General features: G+C 41.9%; 1 protein-coding gene across 7 annotated transcripts in view; it reads right to left on the bottom strand.

The window, feature by feature from the left end:
- MAGI3 (membrane associated guanylate kinase, WW and PDZ domain containing 3) overlaps positions 1-12,287 on the bottom strand; it is a 204,678-nt gene that overhangs the window by 71,109 nt on the left and 121,282 nt on the right. For all 7 annotated transcript variants that reach the window (XM_048498947.1, XM_048498949.1, XM_048498948.1 and 4 more), the window contains exons 8-9: positions 1,510-1,604; positions 249-437 (exon numbers count right to left, since the gene is read on the bottom strand). In XM_048498947.1, the coding sequence (XP_048354904.1) occupies positions 249-437; positions 1,510-1,604 (284 nt within the window). The remainder of the gene's footprint in view (positions 1-248; positions 438-1,509; positions 1,605-12,287) is intronic.

Here is a 12,287-nt window from a genome sequence, read left to right as displayed (position 1 = left end):
GGCGGGGGGGGGGGGCGGGGTGAGGATAATGTTGGATTATGACTCATTTGGGCAACCCAGAGGTTACAAAAATGCCATAGTTTCTGGCACTTCATTTGATGGGCTGCTGGCACATTTGGGTTTTTGCCTGGATGTGACATTGGAATTTGGCATTTCTGTCCTTTCCCTAAAAGTTTCTGGAATCCCTTTCTGTACTACTCACTTCTTCAGGCTTAGAAATAATTTTTAATGGAGTGCATCCAACTCACCTGATGCAATTTTGCCATCTTGTGCAGCAGGTCCATCTTTCAAAACATTCTTTACCTGGAGGAACTCATCTGGCCTGTCTCCACCAATTATTGTAAAGCCAAATCCCATTGTGCTTTTTTTCAGTGATGTCCGTATAAGTGCTCCTATTAACTGAGATGGGTCTCGGGTAAAGAAAGATTTCATTGGTTCTGCACACAAGCAAAAAGTATTCCATTACAACCAGAAATCAGGAACCCAACTAAAATTGGTCACTATTGTAGAACTAAACAATTAAACAAGTTACAATTTAATATTAAAATTTGACTGCAAGAAAAAGAAAATAAGATTAACTATGAAGGGGAAGCAAAGACCCAGAAGGGCACATTTAAAGAGAATAACTTTATTTTTTGTGGGTGGGTGGGTGGAGATTTGTATAAAGGTCTGAACAAATGTTCAAAATAGGCTGAAGTCTGAAGTTTTTATTCTCTGTTACTATTTATGCTTTTATGTTGTTTTCTTTATATTACAATACTTTTCTTTTACCAGTAGGTTTTGCTTTTATTCCTTTTAGATACATATCAACTGTTTTACTTTGTTTAACCCTGTAATATATTTTATCCTTTACTTTATGTACCTTAGGCTGGTCTGTAACCACAATAAAGATTTACTGACTACAGCTCGATCCTTTTAACTGGTCATACAGGGGGATTGGACCTGGACCCAGATGCTCTACTGCTGAGCCACAATCTCCTTTTACAATCTCCTTTTTTTCATGGCTTTACCCCTTTTGGAAAGTTTACATCACTAATTTTGCCTGTCCTAGTAAATCATGGTTATTACTAGCACTGAAAACATCCAACATGTCAGGTTCAAATTGCTTATTAAAAGCTGAGCGAAGAAATGTGTATGCCAGAAGCCTTCCACCCACTGTTTCATTTTCATTCTGAAACTAGATTTCCAAATTACTGTCTAGTTATACAACAGAATGATTAGCACCACTGCTTTTTAGAATGTTTTAAACTGATTATGGCAATACAGACTTATGGAACATTAATACTCACCTAAGACATCTCAGTAGGAACAATATGGTTCATTACTAAGATTACATAATTAACACCCAAAGATTTGAAAATTCTGGCTCTAAATCAATTTTTAAATCTTATATTAGGCTTGTATTTTAAAATGTTTGCACAAAACACTACAAGGACAAGGGACTATACCTAAATGCACACTCCTTTAAGCATGTATAGTAGCAATGGCAGAGGCATTCAAAAGTAATACCTGCGATTGGAGGACCTCCATCAGTTTGTCCCAGCTGTTTTTTCCGTTTGGCTTCCAAAACTGGATTTTCAAACTGGGTTTTCTGGTTTATGTGACTGGAAAACATGAAAAATGTTCACACAATTTCACTGTGAAACATATTTCCCACAGAAAATAGTTTTAAATAAGTGGCCCTGCAACAAGTATTTTGGAAAAAAAACTTAGATCAACAATTAAATATCAATATTGAGTAAATTCATCCTCTCATATTTTAATTTTTCAAAAGATGCAAAAGTCTTTTTACTATGAAGCCAGCTGAATCTTTATTTATGTAGGAAAACACATTTTTTCTTTGGACTGAATACACCATCACCTTTAGTTTTTTTTTTAAATTATCTCTCTCCTGGCAGAGAACAGGCAGGAGGGGGAAGTTAATTCAATTGCTCAACAGCCTCACCTCAGCACTCTTTAAAAGTGCTAACAGCTGTCAAGCAGGAGACAATGGGATAGTCAAGATCCCTCCTTCCCCCATGCTGGAAAGGTGACATCTAGCAAGAAACAGAGTTTTGACAGTCGAAAATCTTATAGAGGTCTTTTCCTGGAGACTTCAGGAAAAGCTTTGTTGATTTGATCTAGCCCCTGGGCAAACAGAGATGATAAAACTCCTTGGTACAAACAGGAGCGTCTCTTTGGTTTTGATGCCATCTAGGAGGAAGGAAGCCTTCTATTTGAGCTTTTGCTGAAGGTGACCATTGCCATGTGAGGAACTGCAGGTCTGAATAAAGACTCCAAGGTAATGGAAACCATTTAAAACTATTGTAACTGCCTTTGATAAACATCAGCTAGGATACGTTCAGAGGGAGGGCCAGAGGAATTGCATGCTTACACTTTGTTCTTGGATTCCTTGCTCAATCTATTTCTGTGCTCAGAATATGAATGCATGTGTTTTCTTTTTAATAAATGTTTTATATCCTGGAAGTTGTTCTCTGTACCACGTGGATATCCACAATTTTGGATATACTATTTTAAAATAGCCCTAGGAGAAGAATGGGACAATCAGTTGGCAAGCTGCTAGTCCACCAATGTTGCACAAGTGAAATAAGCTGTGCAGGATAGGGAAGACACAGGAATGAAGAGAGACCTTAGAAGGAAATGAAGAAGAGAAGTAGGAAGCCTTGGTCCACTCTGCGAGTAATTCCTACAAGGGCCATGTGATGGCAATGGCTGAAAGAGGCTTCCAAAAGAGGGAGAGAAAAGCTAATCTGAGGGTTGGGAAAGACAGACGGGTGACCTTGGACTGCCACTGGTACCCAGACAATTTCGGACAACAAGACAGTACAGAGGCTGCACATAAGCTGGGCTATTCCACCACAATTTAGAACATGTTTGTACCACCTCTTCAAAGTCCTCCTCTAGGAGGCTTATGAGTAAAAAATCAAAATTTCAATTAAGAAGCAGCAGCTATGAAATATATGCCAGGGGCATAAGAACAGCATAAAAATATTCATTAAGCAGACCTCCAGTCAGAATCAGGACACAAAACAGCAAAAGAAGATCAAACCCCTTAGTTAAAAGCATCGTAAACAAAAATAAATGTTTTGGCCTGGTGCCTAAAAGGTAGAATATGATAAAAATAAAATAAATAAAATAAAATATCAGGCAAGCCTCAAAGGGAGGTCATTCCATGGTGATGTGCCACTACTGAAAATACATTCTCTCTAATTGCTATCCACCTCAACTCTGGAGGCAGGAACACACAGAGAAGAGTTTGGAAGTCAGAATTTAACTGCCACGTAGAACAGTATTGGAGGAAATAGACATTCAGGTAGTCTAGTCCCCAAACATGTAGAAACAGAAAGAGATGGGCTGCTAGTCCAGTGCTTTCAGTCTTAACAATAATGTGATTTAACCTTAAAAACTCATACTGTTCTTTCAGTAAATTGTAAACAAATTGCTGTTTATTTACTGAAGGATTTTAATCAATCAAGTAACCAAAATAAAGGGGTGAGTCCAACAATTAAAGTTAGGGTGAACCAAATTAAAGGTGAGGAAGTTGCATATGAAAATCCAACACACTGGCAAAAAGGCCACCTATATTACAAATAAATACCTATTTTACAAATATATGCCTGGGCCACAGATATATCTTCTCCCAACTGCTATTGTCTTTTTTTCTTTGTCTTGCCATCACATTACAGCCCACTCATAGGGTTCCAAGGCAAGAGGCATTCAGAGGTAGTTTGGATTGCTTGCCTCTGTGCCACAACCCTGGACTTCCTTGATGGTCTTGCATCCAAATACTAACCAGTGCTGACCCTGCTTAGCTTCCAAGATCTGACCAGACTGGGGTAGCCAGATTAGGACATTATATTAATTAAGAAAGAAAACTGTAACAACAGCTTTGAGATTGAGAGAAACAGTGAAGGGAAAAGCACTTCTTCTCCCTGCCTAAAACTCTTTTGCCCCATCTGCTTTTCTTTCAGAAGGGATTAATTCTAGAATTTGAAGCCAGCTGGATAGGGAACAGATGGTAAAAACAGTTGGGTGACAACAGCGGAGGGAAATATAGCGAGGAAAGAACTTCAGCTTCTACCTTTCACCTATGCTGGTTATAAAATCCCCCCTCCACTTTAAAGGAACTTGGGACATGTGATCATAACTGCTAACTGTTTACATCCATGTGAGCCTCTATAATTTATTTGCATCATACTACATCACTGGATGATAAAAGATGAAACAAAAATGTATGAAGTTGTGCCAATTTCATAGCTTGCATCAATAAAATGCATTTTACCATTTTATTTTATGCACTAACCACTGTGATTTAAGATACCCATAATTCCACAAGAGGAGTGACTTCAACTTTTCTGATTTCTATACATGACTTCATCATACAAGTAAGAGAAGAATCAGTTACACGCTCACACTGGCAGATTCTGCACGGGCGGGGGGCAGCGGCGTCCCACCAGTATAAATGATGCCGGCATGCGAGGGGCCCCAGAGCAGCTGCCGGCTCCATTTCCTATCCACACACTCACCTTCTCTCCCGACGGAGCTTGACAGGGACAAGGAGGCATGCCCATGCTGCCCTCCTACCCAAGGTGGCACCTCCAAGCCAGTGCTGTTCCCACAGAACTAGCAGGGAAATGCTGGTTCCCAAATGTTTCCCCCAAAAAAGCACAGCAATGCCTCGCTGCAGAGGCAACGGCCATGCAAACAGCACCCCGGGTGCCACTTTTCTGGTCATGTGAGGGGCACAAAATCAGTCCCGCACGTGACCAAGAAGCTGGCAGTGGGGGGAGGGCGAAGCTGGGCACCCTCTACCCTGCCCATGTCAATCACACATGGGCGGGGGTCAAGGGTGCTTGAAGACCACGAGGCAGGACTTCCTGCTGCCTTGTCAGCTCTGAGCACCCTCGACCCTGTCCATGTCACCATGGACATGGGCAAGGTCTAGGGTGTCCTGTTCCCCCCCTCGGCTCCCCGGCTCCCCCAACACTGTTTTCCTGCTCCCCAAGTCCCACCATCAGCCTCAGTGCTTATAAAAGCAGGTCTCCAAGGCCGGGGACTGAAGTCTTTTCTGGCCTGCCCGGAGGGGAGGTCAGAAGGGACTACTGGCTGCCCACTGGGAGCCGAGCCGAGGGGGAGGGTGGGGGGGGCGATGGCGGGGAGTGGTGATGGCGACATGGGTGGGATCGAGGGCGCTGGGAGATGATGGGACAGCAGGAAGGATTGCTTGGCTCTGTGCCACAACCCTGGGCTTCGACATGGGCAGGGTCGAGGGCACCCGACACCTGTGAGGGTGGCAGGGTGGAGTGGGGGCATGTCCAGAGACAATTGGTCTCCGGGAACCATTTACCCCTGGTACGCCTCTGACTCCTGGAATTGTGTTTTTACTATTCCAGAGATGCTGTTTATCACGATAAGCAAGAACTCCTATGCTTTACAGAGCCCAATTAGAACTAACCCCATCAGTTCCCTACCCAGCAATTTGACCTCAATTGGCCATGCTGACAGAGGCTGATGGGAATTGCAGTTCCTGAACATCTGGAGAGCCGCAGGTTCCCTACCCCTGCCCATGCGGAATCCGCCACTGAAAGGTTTTGCAACTAGTCTCATTCCTGATGTGTAATAGTAAGTTCATATAAAATATTTCTTAACTGTTCAAATCTACAAGTCATTTAGTTTATGCTTAAGTGACACTATTCAATCACAAATAAATAGTAAGAATAATAAACTGAGAATTTTTTTTCTCTCATTACGTTAAAAGAACTATAAACTTCGATTTCCCACCTAACAGGTAAACAATGTACATCCTATTATAACTACTGTGAGAAAATTTGCAGGCTTACTTTGATTACTGACTTGTAAATTATTAGGTTAGCTTCTAAGAAATGATACTGTGGATTGGATGCTGATTTGGCTCACTGTTATTCAAAGAGGAATTTGTAAAGTACAACTTACTGTTTTGTATTCCAAAAGGACAATATTATTAGCTGATGCCTGGCATAAAACGAGTACATGCTTCACTGAGTGATTTAAGATTTAAGCACATCTGAAAAACAGCACTACAATATAAGTTCAAATGAGTTTCAGAAGTGTGTATAATGAACTCTCCAATTAAACCATACAGTTTTGGAACTGCATCATGTGTTTCTGAATTAAAATAATATTAAACTCAGTGCAACTACAGTCTTTCAAATCCTGACTGGTTTATATCAGGGTTTGGTAGTAGATGTGCCCCCATCTGCTGGCATATGCAGATCATTGGCTATTTTGATTCATTGAAAAATACTGAACTAGTGGAAACTTTAAGCAAGAAGGCATACTCTTAACACAAGTTGTGAAGAAATGGCTTTTATCACTTGAGGTTTGGAGGGAACTTTTAACCATTTTTGGGGAGACAGAGGAAAGGAGGAAGTCAATCAATTACTTTCCAGCCTCACTTCAGTCACTTTTCCAGAAATGCTAATAGAGGTAGCAAGAGACAAGGGGTCAAGCTTCCCTTCTCCTTGCAAGCAGGAACCAGAGATTTGGAGGTTCCAAAATGCTAGAAAGGACTGAAGGAAAAACTCCTGGAGACTCCAGGAAAAAGGTTCTTTCACCCAGGCTGATGTGGTCAGTGGATAGAGCAAGGGAACCAATAAAACTCCTGGGAGTCAAGAGGAACAGCAGTGGCGTAGGGGCTAATAGCAGTGGCTAAGAGAAGGACTCTGATCTGGAGGAACCAGGTTTGATTGCCAGCTCTGCCGTTTGAGTTGTGGAGGCTTATCTGGGGAATTCAGATTAGCCTGTACATTCCCACACATGCCAGCTGGGTGACCTTGGGCTAATCACAGCTTTTCGGAGCCCTCTCAGCCCCATCCACCTCACAGGGTGTTTGTTGTGAAGAGGGAAGGGCAAGGAGATTGTAAGCCCCTTTGAGTCTCCTACAGGAGAGAAAGGGGGGATATAAATCCAAACTCCTCCTCCCTTCATGTTGGGACTCTCAGAGGGGACAGAACCTTCATCTGAGGACTGGAGGAGGCAGCCATGTTGACCATGTCCCAGGGAGCCAGAACAAATTTCCAAGTAGTGAAAACTCTGTAGATATCTGTAACATCCTATATTCAAGAGTCTGTCCTATATTCTGACATCAGATAGGGTATGCATGGATAGAGGAATTGAATTGCTCTTATTTTCCTTGCTCAATCTGGGGTTGTGTTTAAAATATGCTTGTAAACATTTTCTTTTTAATAATTTGCTTTTATCTATTGGATGCTGATAGCAGTTCTCTGTCCCACTTCAATAGACCTCTATTGTTTTGGACACACAATGTTTTAAAAAGGGGGTGCCAGGAGGGGGAAGACTGGCAGTTGGTAAGCAGCTATTCCTCCAGGAGTACACCAGGCTATAAATCGTCCTTGTGGTGCCCAGGATAGGGGAAGCAGGAGACACAGGAGAGGGAAAAGAAGCTTTAAGGGCCAGTGGGCAGTTCATACAATGGTCAGGTGGTGGCAGCAGTTACCCAAGAGACAGACAGAAGTCCCTCCAATGAAGAGTTGAGAACCCCTGGAAAAGGAGAGGAATATGGCCTGCACTTCAGAGCAGGCCCATTCTGCCACACAGGTTAGACTTTAAGCAAAAGGGCATACTCTCAATGTGAATTAATTAAATAGAGGTCTTATAGGTGTTTTAGCCTGGAGAATGGCCGGAGACATTTCTGGGTAAGAAGGGAATCTTAGGTACATAGCTAAGTGAGATGTGGGTTGAACACCTGTTCCCTTCTCTGTTATAAGTAAGTACCTGGATGTGGTCAGAACAGTGAGACTTTTGGCACAAGATGAACAGTGATTGAACCTTCTGAGCTTTGGCTATTAGCTCATGGCTTGCAGCCCCTAAGTAAGTCAGAACCAGCCCAGGATGCTGGAGTTATATATATTTATATATATATTTAAATTGTATTTGAATATGTTTGTAATCTGTTCCCACTGGAGACAGGAATACAGTAGAAAAGCTTAAACAATTAAATATAATACATAAACAGATAAACAGTTATTTCCTAATGCTTAAGAGACTATGATGATGTGATCTTGTTGTGTCAGTGTACAGGGCTCAGGGGTTCTAATGGTAAAAAAAATATTCTATATAAGATGAAAGTTAACTTATCGCACTTCACATAATTCACTATGCAGTTTTTAATTCTGCAACTAAATGTAATGTGGCAATCTAAAAGTCCATGCACTTTCAAACAGCATCCAGCTCTGCAACTTTATTCAGTTTTGATTTCCCTGTGGAGGGATTATCTGGGAAAAAATAATTGCAGCTATATCTAATAGTGACAGAGAATATACACAACATGACAAGTAGAAAAATGCTTAGCCTTCCGTTAAGACTTGTACCTTCATTTCATAAATACTTTGAATTGCTTCATTTTTAACACATTCTCATCAAGTTATCAAAATCAGCTCTACAGCAGAATAGATGGATCTTCATCTGATCCAATTCTGCTCCCAGTAATGGTTGGCAAGATGATCCCGGAAGTTCATAAATGAAAGGTGAAAATGATGCTTCTACCTCAGCATCCAGTACTCAGAAGCATAAATGCTTATCATGGATGTTACTAAACTGCTTTTCCTTTACTTCTAGCAAACCTCATTACTGTCTACATACTATTTCTCATATGGCCTTCGTCTGCAGATATCTAAATTCACACGTCAAGACCACACTTACTCAGAACAGATATTTCCACACTTAGATTTGCAGAAATATCGGACATCTTTGAAAAAATGAATTGAAAATTTAACCTACCCCCCAAAAGAAGACAATTGGTGACATCAGAGGATCCCAGGAGCCATGCTGGGCCTGGCGGCAGTAGCACAACCTCAGAGTTGCACTGGGCCTGGCAGCCCAGGTGCTCCATTGGATCCAGTGAGGATGTGGGAGGGAGGTGGATGGAGTCTCAGGTTCCCCCCCCCCCACCTGCAAACCTCAAAGGAAGGAATCAGGTGTGTGTGTGGAGAGGGTGTGAGAGTCCTTGATTACCCCTGCCAAGCCAGTCTATTGTAAGGTAACTTGGCGGGGGGGGGGGGAGTTGCGCACATTCCTGCCCACCCTGCCACCCAGGGAGACAAGTGGGAAGGCACAGCTGTCTCACTGTCCAACTACCGCCACTGAGCTGGTAATAAGACAGCTGGATGGCGGCGGCGGTGGTGGTGGAGACAGACCACAGTTATATATGATGTCATGGAGTTCACACTCCAATACAGCCATTTTCTCTGGTGGGACAGATCTCTGACCTCTGGAGTTCAGCTGTAATTTTGGGAAAACTCCACAACCCAACCAGAGGCTGGCAACCCTGCACCTGGAAGCAGTCTCTGAGTGACTTGATATCACCTGACTTCCATGATTCAACTAGGTTTGCCTGCCTGCTACCCTTCAACTTCAGCACCATGAACAGACAAGGCAGATCTTTCTACAAACCTGAGAAAAGCCCTTGGTTTGTAGAAAACCCTGCTCCATGCATGAGTGGAGGCAATGCATGAGCATGGCAACAAGCCCAGTTTGTGCCTATCACAAATAAAGAGCTATGTAATTTCACCTAAATTAACTTAAAATTGGTGCAGTTAGCGTAATTCATTATGTATTATTTAAATAAGTCCACTCCCTAATTTTTTGAGCCTAATACAAAGGTAACTTCATTGTGTGATTCCCAATTTAAGATTACCAGTCATCTAGATTTCTCTTCTTCTACATTAAAAGAAACAAACTGTTTTGGTGTTTGCATATCAGAAAGTACTTCAACTGCTTTTTCAAGGTCATTGCCCTACTCTGTCCTGTTTCCTTTTCAGTACATCCTTTTTTGAGATTGGAAATCAGAGTAGAGATATAAGAGATGACATCCTCAAAGCATCCAGTTATCCCAGTGCCTTTTCTCAGTATCTAATTAAAAAAAAACCAAGTTCACCTAGAGATGCATATTTTCTAAAAAAATTACAAAGCCATGGTATCTTCAAGAACATCAAAACAACCTTACATTATCCCAGCATTCAACTGAAGCTCTTCCCCCCCCCACCCCTGCCCCATTTCTTCAGACCATGTGGAAATGTGGGAGAGAGAAGTTCTTCCCACTGCTGCTAATCAGGTCCATGTGGACTTGAGAAGCAGCGGTGGGGAGAACTGAAATGCTTCAGGTTCAGGTTTTTAAAACACAAAGAATGTCAGTAAAAGTCAAATAAAGTCCTACTGTTTCACTAGACTAGAATCAGAGCCTAGCCTAGAATCCAGCCTCCTTATCAGTTTCTGCCAGCATGGCCAATTGGCCATGCTGACAGAGGCTGATGGGAATTGTAGTTCCTGAACATCTGGAGAGCCGCAGGTTCCCTACCCCTGCACTAGACCCTGTATACTTGAGATAGCTACAGTCTAATCAACTATTGCCATATGCTGAAACTAACATGAATTCGTTTTCAGTTCCTTGTTGCTACTCCAAGTTTAATACTAGTTTAATTTCTTAATGATGAAAAATAATGTAAAGATTCATCTAATTTTCTTCTATCAGACAGATTTCTTCTCAGGGAAACATTCATTGGCAGCACCACTAACTCAACCATCAGTTGGACATAGAACAGTTTCCGTTAGTAATAATTTAAGAACCAGATATTTATTGTCATTATTCAAGACTGCAGGTTACTATCAATCTCTACCAGCCTGAGAATTAAGCCATATATTTCCAAGTGAAATGTTTTTTAATTCTACTTTGTACCCTTAGCACACTATGCACTTAATTTAAAAACCCTAATTATCTTGAAATACATGCATACCATTGGAATGAATTACATCAGAGCAATGCTCTGCAGTTAAAAATTATGGAATGCCTGCGATTCCTGCCGTTCCCCTCCCATGGGCATTCAGGATTGGGAGAGCTGGTATTTGTGTGAGAAAAACTACTGACCGAGGATGAAATATTCCAGCCATGTATTTAGGAGGCAACACCCCATCTTTTCATTAGTAAAACACAGAGAACTTGAAACTGAACCAACGGTTGGGGAGACAGCCACACAACTGGGGTGCCAAATAGTGTTTAATAGCTCCTGTTTATTTATAAATGGGAGCCAGAATGATGCAGTAGCTAAAGTGTTGGACTACGATCTCAGAAACCCAGGTTCAACTCTCCACTCTGCCGTGGAAGCTTGCTGGGTGACCTTGGGCCAGTCACATACTTTCAGCCTAATTCACCTCACTGGATTGTTGTGAAGAGAAAACGGAGTAGAGAAGAATGATGTAAGTCACTTTGGTGGGATATAAATACAGTAAATAGCATTTGTATACCACCTTGTATCTCAAGATGTCATAATCTATGCTATTATAACCTCAGAATCTTGAACTATCAGGACTGGCAACATGAACCTAGGTAATAATATCACTAAACCAGCTGATTCAACTTTTTTTTTTACTGAACCATCTTCTGTTGTCCTAGATCAGAAATTCAGGTAGCAAAGAATCTAGTCCAGAGATAATTTAATAACTTATGGCAGGTAAGTACCATATGGTAGCTTAGAGTATAACAAGTTAATCCTTCAACAACCCAGGAAAGGCTACCTCTGCAACTGCATGTCTCAATTGTTGCTTATTTACTGCACTCGCACTAGAATCTTAAGAGGTATAATAAAAGCATAAAATAGGATAGATTTATTTTGTCTGCACATAAGATCCACATCTCAACATCACATTTTACAATGATACAGAAACTCCACATATGCAGAACATAAAACCAGGTCTTTCCTTTAAACTGAAAGTGAAGGTTTTCAGCATTCTTCCCAAGATGACACATTTTAAGGTAAACTAGCAGTAAAGCCCATTTTAAAATTAAATAAAATGGACTCTAGACAGGGGGTGGAGAGAAGGCAGGCCGGACAGGGCTGTTCCCCCTCGCTTGTTTCCCAAGCCCTGAGAGCTGAGGAAACAGAGAAGCCACATGATCCTCTATGTGAGCTCAGGTAGTTGAGCCTCGCATGGAAGATTGGGCTGTCTGCCTCCCTTGTTTCCCAAGCTCTGCATGACTTGGGAAATAGGGAAGTGTAAGGAACCTGAAAGGACCAGACTTAAAGTAACTGTAACAGTTCTTTATTTCTTAAACTTCCATGATGCACAATACAGGAAATGCAGACTCTGACCTTTCCCCACCAGACCGCTGCTTTTACGAGCTCTCTGGCCCCTGCCCACAGCACAGGGTAAATCCCCCCCCCCCGAAACTCCATCCTCCAATGTAGGTTCTCACGCGGACAGAAAGTAAGACTTCACACGCATATAGTAAGCAC

This window comes from Sphaerodactylus townsendi, linkage group LG05, assembly GCF_021028975.2.
Source record: "Sphaerodactylus townsendi isolate TG3544 linkage group LG05, MPM_Stown_v2.3, whole genome shotgun sequence".
Lineage (NCBI taxonomy): Eukaryota > Metazoa > Chordata > Lepidosauria > Squamata > Sphaerodactylidae > Sphaerodactylus > Sphaerodactylus townsendi.
Note: the sequence above shows the minus strand (reverse complement) of the source record. Positions and strands in the feature narration are given on the sequence as shown.